This window comes from Schistocerca americana, chromosome 3 (genome assembly GCF_021461395.2).
Source record: "Schistocerca americana isolate TAMUIC-IGC-003095 chromosome 3, iqSchAmer2.1, whole genome shotgun sequence".
In the NCBI taxonomy this organism is placed as follows: domain Eukaryota; kingdom Metazoa; phylum Arthropoda; class Insecta; order Orthoptera; family Acrididae; genus Schistocerca; species Schistocerca americana.
The window spans coordinates 259,887,143-259,903,990 of NC_060121.1; the positions used below are offsets into that span (position 1 = coordinate 259,887,143).

Below are 16,848 nucleotides of genomic sequence, written 5' to 3' on the forward strand. Positions count from 1 at the left end.
GCTTTATTCGAGCAGCAAACCGAACAAATTTCTGTGATAGATAAGACAAGAGAGACGCCGTGAATATCACTGTACTGCGGAACTACCAGTGGAAATCGACTGAATTTGTTCTGCCGGCCGGAGTGGCCGTGCGGTTCTAGGCGCTACAGTCTGGAACCAAGCGACCGTTACGTTCGCAGCTTCGAATCCTGCCTCGGGCATGGATGTGTGTGACGTCCTTAGGTTCGTTAGGTTTAATTAGTTCTAAGTTCTAGGCGACTGATGACCTCAGAAGTTAAGTCACATAGTGCTTAGAGCCATTTGAACCATTTGTTCTGAACATCGCACTGTGGACTGTTTTCAAAAGTCTAAATAAACAGGATGAGGGCTTATGCTTCCAGTTTTTTGGTTTAAGTGAATTAATAAACAGTCTACCAGTTATACTCAGTTACGCAGACGTCATCGTTGTGTGGGCAAAACCTGTATCTCCTGAATTTACTAACCCGACATACCCTATCTACAACCTACCTGCAAACAGTTAAAGAATTTATTTGCGATGCACTTTGCTATTAAACTGTACGCTGGAGAAGCCACGAAGTGTTATTTGAAGTTGAGCTGCGTTAACTTTAGAGTTTGTGCGAAGAGTATTATCTTTTTCCACAATTTTGCAGCAACTTCCCATTACTGTAATAAATTTGTTAAATACCTTCGAGGAAGTGATAAATGAAATTAAAGGCAACGTTAACTTTTGCTTATAAGTATGAAATTAAATCTTGTGAAATATAAAGGAAACTTACATGCAGCTGACAGAAATGTTGAATTCAGAATTCCTACAGAAGTTACAATGTCATTCACTAAATTTAAGTATTAATCTCTGTCACAAAGATTAACTCTGACTAGAATTCACGCTGTCATGTGCGACCGGCATTTAAAATAATCAACTTCATCGATTTGCTAACACACACCAAAAAAGCATTTCTGTTCACTTACTCTTTGCATAACAGCCACATAAAAACGTAATTGAGATACTTGTCCACTTATTCATACACAATAACAGAACGTTAACTTCTCAGTAATCGTTATTACAGTAGACTTTTCTAGCATTTTTGTATTTATCTCTCTGTATGTATTTAGTGGTATAAATCGTTTTGTAAGTATAAATGCGAATGTATGAATGTATTATGTTGTTCATTTCAGTCAGGTATAATGGGAAAGGCAACCATAAGGCGATTTCAGAACTTACCTAGTTGGATCTGAAGCATTTTGTGTTAATCCGAATCCGCCAAAGAGGCGTTGTAGTTCGAATTGATTTTGGTCAACAACTAAGATATTTAGCGTAGGTGACATTATACTGAACCCTTTTTATCAGAGCGTTATATACAGCGTGGGCAGAAAACTGATTACGATCATACTTGTTGATTCAAACCGAAGATAGCGTAGAGCACATCAACGATTTACAAACTTCACAAAGCTCTGTAAAAATTGTCTTAAACAAATCAGTAACAATCATGACAGTTAGTCGAGCACATATGTAAAGTGCTAGTTATGACCGTTTTAAAACGACAAACACAGTGACACTGAAAAAGTCATTATGAAGTTGGGTTGCATTACATTACAATAATATCAGGTACGGGAGCAACGAAACAATAACTAAGTAAACGATTCTCATCGAATATCAAGCACGAGAACCTAAATACTAAATAAAGGAAGAGAATATTTATACTATTTTACATTAACGAACTTTATGTGTAATCTGGAGATATTTCTAATTAGATAAAAATTATTATTTTAAGATAGAGGATAGGGACGTGAAATATAGTTTACATTCCTAAAAGCCCTTTCGTTTAAAGTATTCGTTATTATAAATGTGAAAGTTTGTAGATACGATATTTATAAGATATTTCTAGTGTTGCGCGTAATTTTAAGATACAACATGATTAGAACAATAGCAGAAGGAGCTTTTGAGGGAAAGAAATGCAGGAACGACCGAAGTACAGCAGATTATGCATGATGTAGGATGTACTACATACATGGAAATGGAATGAAAGGCAGTCAGATGAGGGAAATGGCGTACTGCTAAAAAGCAACCTCAGAGCTGAAGACTAGAGAGAGAGAGAGAGAGAGAGAGAGAGAGAGAGAGACGTAAGGGGGTGGGATTTAGAATTTTCTCATTTTTCATGACGTGAGATAAGTTCTGTGGCTTATCCTACATATTTGAATAGTTATAAAGAGTTTCTGACAACTAAGAGTGTTTAGTATCAGAAGAAAATGCCTGAAGTAGATGATCTTCAACAACTACTAACAACTACAACAACTACTAACAAAGTAAAAAAAGGGCGATAGGGCGTGTGAAGGACATTGCCATAATCTTAATACAAGGAAAATTATGTGAGAAACTCTTGCATATTTCAGTATTTTTTCCTTTTATTTGACTGTTATATGTACCTATTCAATACGGAATAAAGGTTCTGGTATAGTCGTACGTTTTAAAGATACTTAAACATTTATGATGGACATTTAATCGATACAACACCTATGAGTTGCTTCGTGTTGTTTATAGACTCTATATTCAATAACTTCTTGATGTACTGAGTAAACGGCTAAAATACACCATGTTGATTGTGTTGTATAAGGTAGATGATCAGTGACAATTTTATAGCTCCGTAAGAGAGGCGAAGTGCATATAGCAGTGGAAGGAATGAGATCGATGTGGGTACACAGAATTATTCTTTTAACCGATGCTTGTCCCATCTGCGTCTGGAGCCCAGCAATTTTCTAATCTGCAAGTATGATAGGCACGGCGAAAACGTCGTTTATGTGACCTGATCTAGCTTAGGGAAAGGTGGCTCTGCAATGAGAGAACACATGAATTCGATGTTTTGACTCAGTCCTGGAATCTAATTTCTACCGCACTGCGTCCTACAATTTGAACACAGAGAGGTACTGAACAACCACGTAAGTATTAGTTTCGACGTGATGTCACTTTTTACGGGAGTGCGTTCAGAGGGCTGGTTGGATCACCCGTACCGTGATGAATACTGTCATGAGATCCGCAATGTCGACGGGAAGTTTGTTCACAGGGAATTTTGAGGAACAAGCTCTCAACGTACGGCATCACGTAGAAACAGCATTGCAGCAATTTGTGAATCACATAAAGCAGTATCGTCTCTAAATATACTGTTCAGAAGGAGAGATGTGGAAGCTACGTTTATTGGATGTACTAGCCGGACGGGAGAGAACTGTATGTTCAGTCAATGTACAAGGCTTTCTGTTCTATCATCCCGTCCGAAAGGGAGCTACCTCGAACACGTTAGCAAGAGGGCTACGACCACGGCCATCTTCTGCCCGAACTAATGCATTTAAGATACACTAGCCAATCAAAAGTTTTCGGACACGCCTCTGTAACGTGAAATGTTGAGAGAAGTGGACGGTCATTATAATAGGTGGCGAAGAGTGTTGTGTTGCTGGTACAGAAACAGCAACAACAAATGGGTCGGTCAGCTGACCAAGTTGGTGATATGATTGCGAAGTGGAAACGAGGAGGAACAACCATAGCTAAACCAGGACTCATTGTCAAGAACCATCCAGCATTAAGGAGAGTGGCAGTAAAAAATCACATGATATCAGTGGATGGAACCAGTAACCACTCGTCAGTTCCAAAGTGACAGAAGCAGGACGCTGTCTCTATTACTGTGGGTAGGGGTTTAAAAAGAGTTGGGTGCATTGGTCGTGGCGTTCCTCAGAGACCACAAATTTCTGCAGCCAATACTAAGAAGCGTTTGAGGTGGTGAAAAATGCGACGCCACTGCACAGTGGATGGATGGAAACGAGTGATTTGGTGCGAAGGATCATTCTGCATCCGATGGATGGGTTTGGATATAGGAAATCCCTGGAGAACGTTACCTGCCAGCATGTGTAGTGCCGACTGTTCACAAGGTAAGATGATTTCTACCCGTTCGATTCGCCCATCACAAATGGAAACAGTGATTGTTTACCAGGTGTAGAAGTATGAAAGCGGAATTTGGTCCAATCTGTTGTTTGAAACTGATAAACAATGTTTTATTCAAAATAACCTCCATTGCTATTTATAGATTTCTCCCACCTCTCCGGCAGACTATGAATGCCACGCAAAAAAAAAAAAAAGAAACAGTTCTTCTCTTGAAGCGAGCCGTTTTCGTACAATTTCATACCAACTGAAGCGTTGTTCAGCCAGCGCAATAGATGATAATCGGACGGAGCCAAGTCTGGAAGCCGCATGCCCTAGTATTTCCCAACGGAAGGCTTCAATGGTATCCCTGACCCGTTTTGCTGTGTGTGATGTGGCGTTACCATTGAGCAATATGACTTTGTGTTACCTTTTTCCATATTCTGATCGTTTTCCACGTAATGCTCGGTTTAAATTGATGATTTGCTGTTGGTAGCGATCAGTGTTGACAGTTTCACCAGATTTTAGCGGCTCGTAATAGATGACACCCTTCTGATGCCACCAAACACAGAGCATTGTCTTCTTTTCAAAGCGATTTGGTCTTGCAGTGGATCTCGATGGCTTACGACGCTTAGGATTCTCAAAATATATCCATTGTTCATCACCTGTCACTATTCGATGGAGAAATGACTTTCTATTGTGTCTCGCGAGCAGCATTTCACGAGTGGTCTTTCGATTTGCTTGTTGCCTTTCATTCAGTTCATGCCGAACCCGTTTTCCCACATTCTGCAACTTTCCCATAGCTTTAAACCGAACAGAAACGGCTTTCTCCGTCACATTCAATTGGTCCACGAGTTCCTGTTGAGTTTAAGTATCATCTTCATCCCATAAGATCTGCAGTTCTTTGTCTTCGAACTTTTTCGGTGGTTTCCCCTGTTCGTAGTTTCTCACGTCAAAATCACCACTTTTGAATTTTTTGAACCATTCGGAACACTGTGTTTTCCCAAGAGCATCTTCGCCGAAAGTTTCGATAAGCAGTCAACGCGATTCTGCAGCAGTTTTCTTCAAATGACGACTAAAAACCTATGATGTCAGCAAATCGTATTTCGTAAGTACAAAACTCGACATGTTTACGGGATTGAAACAGATACCGATGTATGGAACTTCGTTTACTATTTGTTAACATTCGTCGTCGGCCGTTACAGGAAACAGATGGCGCTGGAGATGCGGTCCCAAGGGCCGATTACTGATGGTTAGCACCATCTATAGGAAAATTACTGTTTCATACTATACCTGGTAAAAGCGCCTCTTAATTGGTGTAATCTTGGTTTCGCGGTCCCTACGGGAACGATACGTAGGGGTTCGTATTGCATTCCTACATTCCTGGCTTAATGACAGTTCCTCAGGCTTTTTAATTTTTTTTATGCTGGATATTTAGCGTCTATCTTCCAGCGCAAAGAAAAGGCTTAGGACATAACAGATATTCACAATAAGGCGGTGCTTTCAGCTCTAAATATCAAACAGGTGGAGAAAGGTGATCTGCAGGACCGTGAACTCTTACGTTCTAATAATGTAAGAAAGGAAACAGGTATGGCATTAGGGGCGAGCATAGCGTTTATGTTAGCAGTGGGAAACACTCAAGACACACGGGCATAGGCAAAGGCATCGATGCACTTGCAAACAGGAAATGTGCTAAAACGAGAGACTAGGATAATAGTAAGGACTGTTACCTCCTCCATGTACTAACCTCCCGACATTCGAGTGTGTCGCATTCAGTAGGGTTGTATTTTGTGTCGTGATGTTCAGCGCAGCTGGAGACGCCTCCGTCGTTGTGATTGTGGCGTTGATCTCTCCTCCAACTGAGTTCAACTCTGGAAGGAAATCAAGCATTCTCGATTCAGAACATGTTCATAATGTTTCATAGGGGAGTACGAGCGTACATTCAAAGGACACTTATTATATTCACTGCGTGCACTTGAAAACAGGAATATTCTCGTCAAAATTTGTACTTCTGCTGTTTCGCAGATTTCTTCGAGCTTGTAATTATTTGCTCTGAGGGAGATTGATTAAGCAGAAAAACCTATCCAGTTTGCCGCACGAGCTCTTTTCCTTCGTGACTCGAAATGCATGACACGTAGACCTACGATCTGCTGTGCACGAGATGGTTCGGCATGACGAACTGAAGCGGTGTTCAGCAGGAAGAGAGGGGACCGAAAATGTTAGCACAGCGAAGTTCTATGACCACAGATTCCCTCGTGCCCTGTCTGATAATACCAGGAAGAATGAAGAAAAATTTAAACTTGCCTCAATCATGAACCAGGTACGTGAGAATAAATTGTACGCTACTTAAATAGTATAGCAACGGGTGTTCTGCACACTTTTCGAGCCGTAAATGCGTACGTTAGCTTAGCATCGTCCCATATATACGTACCTATGACGTCACACCCCGATCTCACAGCCTTCCAGTAGCTTGGTAGCAGCCCAACGGGACTATGCACGTGCGATGCGCGCACACACACACACACACACACACACACACACACACACACAGAGATGTATATTAGCGCGCGCCAGATTTGCAGTAGTATTAAGCAAGGAACTTTAAAGCGAGAAAATTTTTATTGAAGAAGTAGCGTACATACAAATTTCTACAAACATACATGAAATGAAGAGCTGGTAGATTACTTATTTTCATATATTAACAAATAATAGCAGCTTCTCGAAGTTCTTCGTCTATTGTAATAATTTCATTCTCATGCGAGTTGTTGACGGCTGTTTTTGAAGCAAGCAGGAAAATTAAACGTTCGACAATTTCGTTTGGGTTATTCCATTGAATGTAGTCAAAAAGTGATTTATTGGAGTAGCTCTTCCAGTCTTTAACGCCAACTATTTCTCCTTCTTCCTTATTTTCCTCTTTTCCAGGTACATAGTACATACTTTTTCCCGCACGTATTTCACTTTCGATTTGCGCTGCTTTGTCACTTTTGTATTTGTCATCTTCGTCATTGTCTCTAGTGTCTTCTTCTTCTTCGTCGTCACCGTCGTCGTCGTCGTCGTCGTTTGCTGCAGAAGATGCCAGGGAGGTGTCATGTTTTGGAGACTGCAATCAACGGCTATATGATGCGGGTATCGTACCCACTGTCTGCACTTACAGGTTTGAAGGGCAGGTAATGCTGCCTCATTGATTGCTTTGAGAATTCTGGCTTAATTTTTGGAGATCTCGGGCGGTGTAATACATAGGCCTGATTTTGAAGAGTCAATTGTTTAATCCCCTAGTTCCCGGATATCTTTAAATTCATTTAAATCATTTCCACCGCCTTCCACTGGCGAGTTTTCAGTCATCCATCCACCTTCTGACGGATCGAATCTGATGCCACACATAGTGTAAGGGGTTCTATCTATTGGTTTATTAAAATATGAAGCTAACAGTCGACCTGCTGCAATCTCTGCTACGGGTGTGTATCGTGTCTTTTCACTTTTTTATCCTTTAACGTCGCACATACTGATGTTGCCATCCCATGCAGCAGCATCAACAGCAGCAGCAGGAGCGGTAGTGCTAATGTTTTCTTTTTTCGGAAATCGTCCTTTATTAAGAGAAATCAGTTCTCTTTGTGGCTGTGAAACGGGTCTAAATGTCTTCCCTAGAAACGACTTGATTTTAGCTTCTCTTTTATGAAGATCTAATAGTTTTCTTTGAATGTTCTGTCAAGTTACGATGACCTATTTTTTAAGATTAATGTTTCTTTCTACAGGAGAATTCCGAAGCATGTTGTCATTGTCAACTGGTCAGTCACCGCCTGAACTGAACATATGTAACTGCCTCAATTTCTATAATCCGGTAGTCGAATTCTGAAGTGAACTACTTCCAATTACGCGATCGATTCATCTGAACTTGAATCTGACTCCCTTGCGCACAACAATCTCAGTGATCATCGAAAGTTAGTGGGTGCTCCCATTCAGTTCAAAGACAATTGTTTCAATATCTGGGCTAATAGAGCGCAAAATGACTTCACCAACGTAGGGTAATATATACATGTATTGACCACTGTGTAAAACGTAAGCCAGTTTCTTGGGATTTCCGGGAGGAATGCTGTCAGTTCTAAGAATGAAAGAAAACCTCAAGTTTACCTGCTTTTCAAAATATCCTTTCGTTTTCACATCTGAGTCTAAAATCGGCTCACGTGATAGGTTTGCTCTGAGCGTCTAAAACTCGTTCTGTTACATTAAGCAGGTCAAAAAACTCTTCTACCTTTACAGCCATAGAGACACGTATATTGCTTTTTAGCTCACTGAAGCTGCTAAGTTTATTTTACAGTTTTTGGAACAAAGATCAACATAATTTTTTATTACTGTGTCACTCCTTTGCGGCTTTGCCAACTCAGAATCGACTTTTTCTCTCACACGCTGCGCAGAATTTTCAATCCTTCTTCGAGTGTCATCCACATATTTTTTCGAAGCTGCATCGTGATTAGTTGCGGGATCTGCTAATTTACCAATATTTTTACGTTTCTTGACCTTAAGTGAACCTTCAGTTACATCTAATGTGTTTCTTTTTACACCGCTTTGTCTACATAAGCTTTTGTGCAAGTGTCATGATTCTCACAAGGGAACCTCCCCATCGCACCACCCTCAGATTTAGTTATAACTTGGCACAGTGGATAGGCCTTGATAAACTGAACACAGATCAATTGAGAAAACAGGAAGAAGTTGTGTGGGACTGTGAAAAAATAAGCAAAATATACAAACTGGTCATCAGTCTTGGGCACATAGGTAACGTAAAGGAGAATGTGGGCTAAGGAGCGCCGTGGTCCCGTGGTAGAGTGAGCAGCTGCTGAAGGAGAGGTCCTTGGTTCAAGTATTCCCACGAGCGAAAATTTCTCTTTCTTTATTTTTGCATAGTTTTTATCTGTCCGTTCATTCATTGACGTCTCTGTTCACTGTAATAAGTTTAGTGTCTGTGTTTTGCGACCGCATCGCAAAACCGTGCGATTAGTAGACGAAAGGACGTGCCTCTCCAATCGGAACCGAAAACATTTGATCGCAAGGTCATAGGTCAACCAATTCCTCCACAGGAAAACACATCTGATATATTCTATACGACACTGGTGACGGCATGTGCGTCATAAGACAGGAATATGTTGTCGACCCACCTAACTTGTACACTTGGCGAATGGGTAAAAAGATTCTTCTACCTTGCCCGATTTAGGTTTTCTTGTGGATGTGATAATCACTCCCAAAAAAGTGATGAAAACATAAGAGTTTGTCACATAAACTGAAAATAAAAAATTAAAGCTTTCACTCGATGGAATATTTGAACCAAGGACCTTTCGTTCCGCAGCTGCTCACGTTACCACGAGACCACGGCGCTGCTGCGGTCCCAGCGTCCTTAATGTTGCCTATCTTGCCATGAACTACTCAGTTTGTATATTTTGCTTATTTTTTTCACAGTTCCACACAACTTCTTCCTGTTTTCTCCATTGATCTGTGTTCAGTTTTTCAAGGCCTATCCACTGTGCCAACTTATAACTAAATCTGAGGGGGGTGCGATGGGGAGGTTCCCTTGTCAGTAGGATCATGAAAAACACTTAAACGTTTATTATTGAAATATACTTCTGTATCAGTGGCATATGTGGTTAAAAAGAAAGAAGCCATTTGGGGCAATAATTTTGCCAAAAGAGTATCAGTATAAGATTTTGTTTCATAATTCTGATATACTTTTCCTCTAGGCGGCAGGCCTTCACCATTCGTGTCCATTATTTCTGACATAACCGATGTACTTTATCGACAGGACCTGTAATAACGTCGGAGTATGAGTGTAATTTTGAATCCACATACTTTTTATTAGCAATGTCATTGCTGTAATGAGGATCTAGCACCAGCAACAGAGTGTTGCTGTTGCTGTTGCTGCTGACGCTGATGTTCGATGATATTGCATTTGCAGAGGCTATAGCGATAACACTCTGTACTGGTTAAAGCTACCAAGTTAAATACAAATATAATTGTCAGAATTAACGGCCATTGTTTAAATCATCATCTTTGCTAGTAATGAGAAGTCATAGGTGTTCCCACTCCATGCTCGCCTACACATTTCAAGGAATTAATTGAGTGTTATATCGGGATTAACATGATCACTGAATACATGCTTTAAATTACGCTCATCTTGCTTGAAGAGGGAAGTAACATTACTATTATCTCTGATTAACTGCTTCGGAATTTTACTGTTTATTTGACATATATAGAAGCTGTCTACACCATAATGAGGACCCACGGAAAAGTAAGATTCCGTGTGATCTTGTAGGTCACAAGCAACTTCATCAACGATAAAAACTGAAAGCGGGCATGCTTGATATGGCGCAATTACATCTTCCTAACCGGAAACAGTAAAATACACAATATCACTTAGGGTCTTTAAGACTTCTTCGAGAAATTTTTACTCGTATTGTTGTTTTTAAGTTTGAGACCGTTTTATTAAATTAGAAGATTAACAACTTCATTTGTTTTTCCGCAGTTGGAAGGGCCTGCTAGTATACATCTAATCGTATCAGGAAATAGATCACCATGTCTACGATCTTGCTCTTGCAGTCCATCTCTGCGTTCAGTAGTAGGACTAATAGGAAGTCGAAGCACATGCTTCCTGAAGTCCATTTCAGTCATACTAAAAAGTCTTCCCATCTTACAATTGCTAATATAAGAGAGCTTTCTAATTTAAAAGACGAGTCTTTAGTTAGCAACGAAGAAGTGTCACAACAACAACAACAACAACAACAAGAAAAAGAAAAAGAAGAGGAAGAAGAAGAAGGATGGTAGCTTCTTCTTAAGCCCATTATTAAGAAGTTACCTGTCGAATTTCATTTGTCTGGTTACTCGTACAGCGGTCCAGGGAAAAAGTTAGAGGAACGGCTCAAAAGAGGTGACATTGGTATGAATCCATCAAATGAAGCGTGTAGAGAACGTGACATAGCGTACGCAGCTCACCCAGACAGTTTGCCTGACAGACATCAAACAGACCGAATTCTGGCTACAAAAGGATGGGACAGAGTAAAAGCAAAAGATACCGCTTTGAAGGAGTAGTTAGCTGCTTCAGCCGTGACAGGTGCAATGAAAGCCAAATTTAAAAGGAGAATGGTAATTAAAAGAAAGGTTTAAAACAGCTGGTGGTGTACTGAATAATATAATTAAAGAAGTTCGAAGTGGTCTTAAGTATGCGAAGCCAGGCAGTAATCTGATGACAGTTTTGAAAGCCGCTCGTGAAACTGTTTCACAAATCGCACCGACGAAAGCCATAGAGAAATTACTCGATAGAGAGCGAATATTACCCAATCCCAAAAAAGGTGGAATAATACCTCTAATTCCAATATTTGCCGATTTATCGTCATTCACAGGACTAACGGGAGGTGTGGTTGGAATTGCTAAGGCTGTTAATGATGTGAAAAGTGATGGAAAGCAGTTAGCTGAAGTGTTGAGGCTTCATAGTGTACTTGAGGCATTTGCTTTGCGTGAAGGGAAAGGTCTGAACTTAGATCCATACAGGAAAAATGGTTTCGGTCTGCACTTAACAGGTACAAATGGAACGAGAAAAGAAATTCTCCATAAACAATCTTTCTACAAGACCACTTACCAACTTACACCACTACGCTAAAAAGCTTTCGATGTGTCTTTGTGAGAGATACTTCACCTTAAAGGCCTAAAACCTGTGAGAGTGCAGTTATTAATCTCAATACCAATGAGGAACCAGGTTCACACTTGGTAACTTCCAAAAAAAGGTTAATATTGTCTACAATTTCGATAGCATTGAAACTTTACCATCTCCTCCACAAATAGTAAGATATCTGAAAAACTGTATGATAAAATGTAACTACAATACGTTTCAGTCACTTAACAGACAGAAAGGTGGTCATTTATGTTTAAAGTTTCTGAATTCTAAATAGAACAGCCACTCTTGTTGGACACTGTTGTCATCTAAAAATGAACATTGAATATGGCGTAATGTTAAGTCTGATGGGTAAAATTTCGCTTCCAACTGCTATCTTCAATCCTGTGTTAAATTTATCCCCACATGTTTACGAAATTGCCCTTCTGAACCTTTTCATATATAATTACATCCACAGTGTTACATCTGTAAATATAATTTCTACCTCGACATCTATACAGGGTGAGTCACCTAACGTTACCACTGGATATATTTCGTAAACCACATCAAATACTGACGAACCGATTCCACAGGCCGAACGTGAGGAGAGGGGCTAGTGTGATTGTTTAATACAAACCATACAAAAATGCACGGAAGTATGTTTTTTAAGTCAAACCTAAATTTTTTTAAATGGAACCCCGTTAGTTTTGTTAGCACATTTGAATATACAAGGAAATACGTAATCAGTGCCGTTTGTTGCATTGTAAAATGTTAATTACATCCGGATATATTGTAACCTAAAGTTGACGCTTGAAACCTTCGACGTTCAGTTGCGTGTTGTAACAAACACGGGCCACGGTCAGCGAGCAGCATCTGCAGGGACATGTTTACGATGACGACCGTGTTTACGTGTGTGGCTGTAGTGCACTGTTGTGGTTTGGTGTAGCTGTCGCTGTGTCCGCATGTAGCGCTTGCTGCTATTGTTATTCTGCATTCGTCTCCGCACGCAGACCAACTGTAGTACGCCGTGTTACCAGACGTCTGTGATAGTGTAGTGGTGTAGGAACTGTGACCATGGTGTATTCGAACTCTGAAAAGGCGGAGATGGTACTCATCTATGGCGAGTGTCGACGAAATGCAGCTGAAGCCTGCAGGGTGTATGTAGAACGGTACCCGGACAGAGAGCATCCAACGTGCCGCACATTGCAAAACATCTACCGCCAACTGTATGCAACAGGTATGGTCGTAGCACGCAAACGGGTCCGTAACAGGCCAGTCACAAGAGAAGCGGGTGCAGTTGGTGTGTTAGCTGCTGTTGCCATGAACCCACACATGAGTACACGGGGCATTGCGAGAGCCGGTGGACTGAGTCAAAATAGTGTCATGCGCATACTGCATCGTCGCCGCTCTCACCCGTTTCATGTGTCGCTACATCAGCAATTACATGGTGACGACTTTAAACATCGAGTGCAATTCTGTCAATGGGCATTAGCAGAGAATGCGGGGCAGTGAATCTACGGAATATGCATTACTGGTCCGTGGACAATCCTCTTTGGCTCAGACAGGTAGAGCGACAGCGACCGTGGACTGTAAATGTATGGTGCGGAATCATTGGCGACCACCTCATTGGTCCTCACTTCATTGCAGGGGCCCAAACAGCTGCAACATACATTGCGTTTCTACAGAATGACCTGCCAACGTTGCTCGAAAATGACCCACTGGAAACGCGTCGACGTATGTGGTATCAGCATGATGGTGCACCTGCACATTCCGCAATTAACACTAGGCTGACCCTTGACAGGATGTTCGACGGGCGTTTCATAGGACGTGGAGGACGCATAAATTGGCCAGCCCGTTCTCCTGATCTTACACCTCTGGACTTCTTTCTGTGGGGTACGTTAAAGGAGAATGTGTACCGTGATGTGCCTACAACCCCAGAGGATATGAAACAACGTATTGTGGCAGCCTGCGGCGACATTACACCAGATGTACTGCGGCGTGTACGACATTCATTACGCCAGAGATTGCAATTGTGTGCAGCAAATGATGGCCACCACATTGAACATCTATTGGCCTGACATGTCGGGACACACTCTATTCCACTCCGTAATTGAAACGGAAACCACGTGTGTACGTGTACCTCACCCCTCATTGTAATGTACATGTGCGTCAGTGATAAAGACCAATTAAAAGGTGTTAGCATGTGGACGTAATGTGCTGTTCCAGTCTCTTCTGTACCTAAGGTCCATCACCGTTCCCTTTGGATCTCTAAGTAATTCGGTTCTCTCCGATACACACGATCGAACAGCGGAGGAGTGGTACTCAAGCGTCAACTTTAGGTTACAATATCTCCGGATGTAATTAACATTTTACAATGCAACAAACGGCACTGATTACGTATTTGTTTATATGTTCAGATGTGCTAACAGAACTAACGGGGTTCTGTTTAAAAAAACGCAGGTTTGTGTTAAAAAACATACTTCCGTGCATTTTCTTATGGTTTGTATTAACCAATTACACTAGCCCCTCTCCTCAGGTTCGGTCTGTGGAATCGATTCGTCAGTATTTGGTGTGGTTTACGAAATATATCTAGCGGTAATGTTAGGTGACTCACCCTGTATAGGTGATCTAGAAATTTTGGATAAAGTCATCCTGAAACATGGAACATACAAATTGCATGATATTTTTTCAACGTTATTAAGAGAAATTGATGCATACAACTTGAAAGTTGACAGTGATAGCTCGACGAGTAAGACAAATTATCAAGTACATTTACATATTATCTACAATAAAAAGACACCGAGTCGATGCCAGATTAGGAGTAATGTGACTACAGATTTTCATTTCCGTGACAACATAGGCTCAGGTTTAGGTTTCGCAGATACTGTAGTTGATAAAAATGTCTTGAAGTCGGCTGCACATCCAGTTAACATTCAAAGTGTTAATGTCTTCCTTGCTGACTGTAACATCTCCAGTGGCTCATTTCATAATGGGGAAACTATATGCACATTACATCAGTTTGCACCGGCTGTACCACCATGATATAAGATTGTGGAAACGCCGAATTTGTCCATTTACGTGCCAATACTTGCAATATGTGTTTTAGAATTCAGTGTAGCAATTAGAGATCAAGACGGAATTCCTGTCGATTTTGACGGAAAAGAAATAACTTTTCGCTTGCATTTGAGGAGAATATGCTAAAAAAAGAAACGGAATGGGTATCGCAGACAAACAGGGTGCCTGCATAAACAAAGACACCAGATACCTTGACAGTGTTAGCAGTAACAATAATAAAAGCAAAGAAGAGGAAACTCTAGGCAATAGAAAAATACTGTCATGAGTGGGATATAGAGTAAAATAAATACTGAGACCTCCCTCTGCAAGCTCTCAATCAAGTCTTTCGACTTTAATTGATCAAACAGGAGGAAACTAAGAAGAAGAAGAGAGAAAAAATTATGAATGTAAGAGAAAAAATTCTCGTCGAAAACTCTGTTCCTCGTCTTCAGTATCATAAGCATAAAGCTTTTGGTCAACAGGCTTTTGCTCAGAACGATTTCATATCAATTGTTATACAAAATGAAAGCACTTACCTGCTGCCCCCTGAGAGTTAACTGTATATAGAAGGACGATTTGTCAACACAGAAGGGAATGGGAAAGATACTGATAATGAGTTAACAAAAAACTCTGCACTTTATCTATTTTCGGGTATTCAATACCGTCTCAATAACTAAATTATCAACCATGTACTTAATCCAGAAATTGCAACGTTAATGAAAGGATATGTATCTTTTACACCAAGTGAAGAAAACGCATCACAAAATGCCGGATGTGGGACAAGAAGCGAAATGAAATAGTTAGTCGAAGACGATGGACGTTTCAATTTTTGCATTCCACTTAAAATGAATTGAAGCTTTGCAAGGTTAGCAAAAAGATTATTTTAGACGCTTGTCTTGAACTGGTACTGAATTTTAGTAGACAATATATTAATTGTATTGTCTCAGATAAAGCAGATACCAAATAAAAAACGTAACAGGAGAAAATACTCTGGAAAATGCCACATGTAGAAGTTTATAAAAAGCAACAAATATCACTGTGGAACATCTTAAAAGGTGATACCTCACTGTGGTCTAATTGAAAGAATTGCGCCAGAAACCAGCTCATGGACATGGCAAATTAAATTTAATACAACTCTTGGAACAGCAAGTTATATGACATTGGCTTTTCATTCAGACCGAAATTCGATTACTACCAACTCTAGTTTATTCGACAAAATAAACATATCAGACTTGAACGTGTATTTAAATTCATCTAAATTCCCAGAGAAGAATTTTCCTGTCGATTTTGACACGAAGACTACTGCTTAAGCATTTGAAATGTATGCATATTTTCAGTCACTGTATTATGGAGAGAGTGGTTTAAGAAGACGAGGAAACCGACTCATGAACTGTATCGAGTTCCAGAACTGTCCCATATTTTTCATTGACTGTTCACACCAAGACGAAACTCTGAAATTTTCCATCGTTAGCACGGAGATCGAAACAGAAACAAAAAAAAGCATTTGCAAAAAATGCAGTAGCTTACTGCTTGGTCATTCATATTTCATTAATAACTCCATCAACCAATCAGGCTGCAAAGTGTACACAGACATAAAAGGAAGTGGTACAATCATTTCATCATTACCGTTCTTTATCGCCAAAGGAGAGGGGAAAAACAGAAGGTCATGAACAAAGTTATGATAATTAATGCCAATTCAGACGATCAATCAGTGAGAATGTAAGTAGTAAATTTAAGTGCTGGAAGTGAATATCTACTACAAGTTCTGGACACAGAAGCCTCTTTCAGTGCACTGAACTCTTTCGTACAATCACTACTAAAAGAGAACAGTGACTGTAAAGCGCTACTGTTTTCACAAAACTTACTGTGCCCATTCGTCCTAAGTATCCTGCAACAAATTATTCCTGAAGATGTCAAAAAGCTCCTACTGGAAAACTATGGATTCGACTGTTGTGCTAGAAAGAAAGATGGAGTTACTACTGGTGTGGCTGATTCTGACACTAACTTCTTATTCGTATGGATTAAATCAAAAAATGTTTGTAAACTACTTTTTGAAATTTATAAGAAACTTTTCGAGTGTCAGCATGTGAATGCGGTGGACTGTTATTTGTTTCCTACACGCTGTTACCCTCTATATGTCACATTTACATAACTTTCGCAGATGGACACAAGTTATTAAGAACGATGTTCTTATTTCTAAGTATCAGCATTGTTATAAGCATTATAACGTAAATGCACGTTGTCAGATTGATGGTCCACC

General features: G+C 40.3%; 1 protein-coding gene across 1 annotated transcript in view; it reads right to left on the reverse strand.

Moving 5' to 3' along the window:
* The window catches only part of LOC124605581 (proton channel OtopLc-like), a 111,755-nt gene that overhangs the window by 37,021 nt on the left and 57,886 nt on the right, over nucleotides 1–16,848 (reverse strand). The window contains exon 7 of the mRNA XM_047137363.1: nucleotides 5,652–5,775. Within this exon, the coding sequence (XP_046993319.1) occupies nucleotides 5,652–5,775 (124 nt within the window). The remainder of the gene's footprint in view (nucleotides 1–5,651; nucleotides 5,776–16,848) is intronic.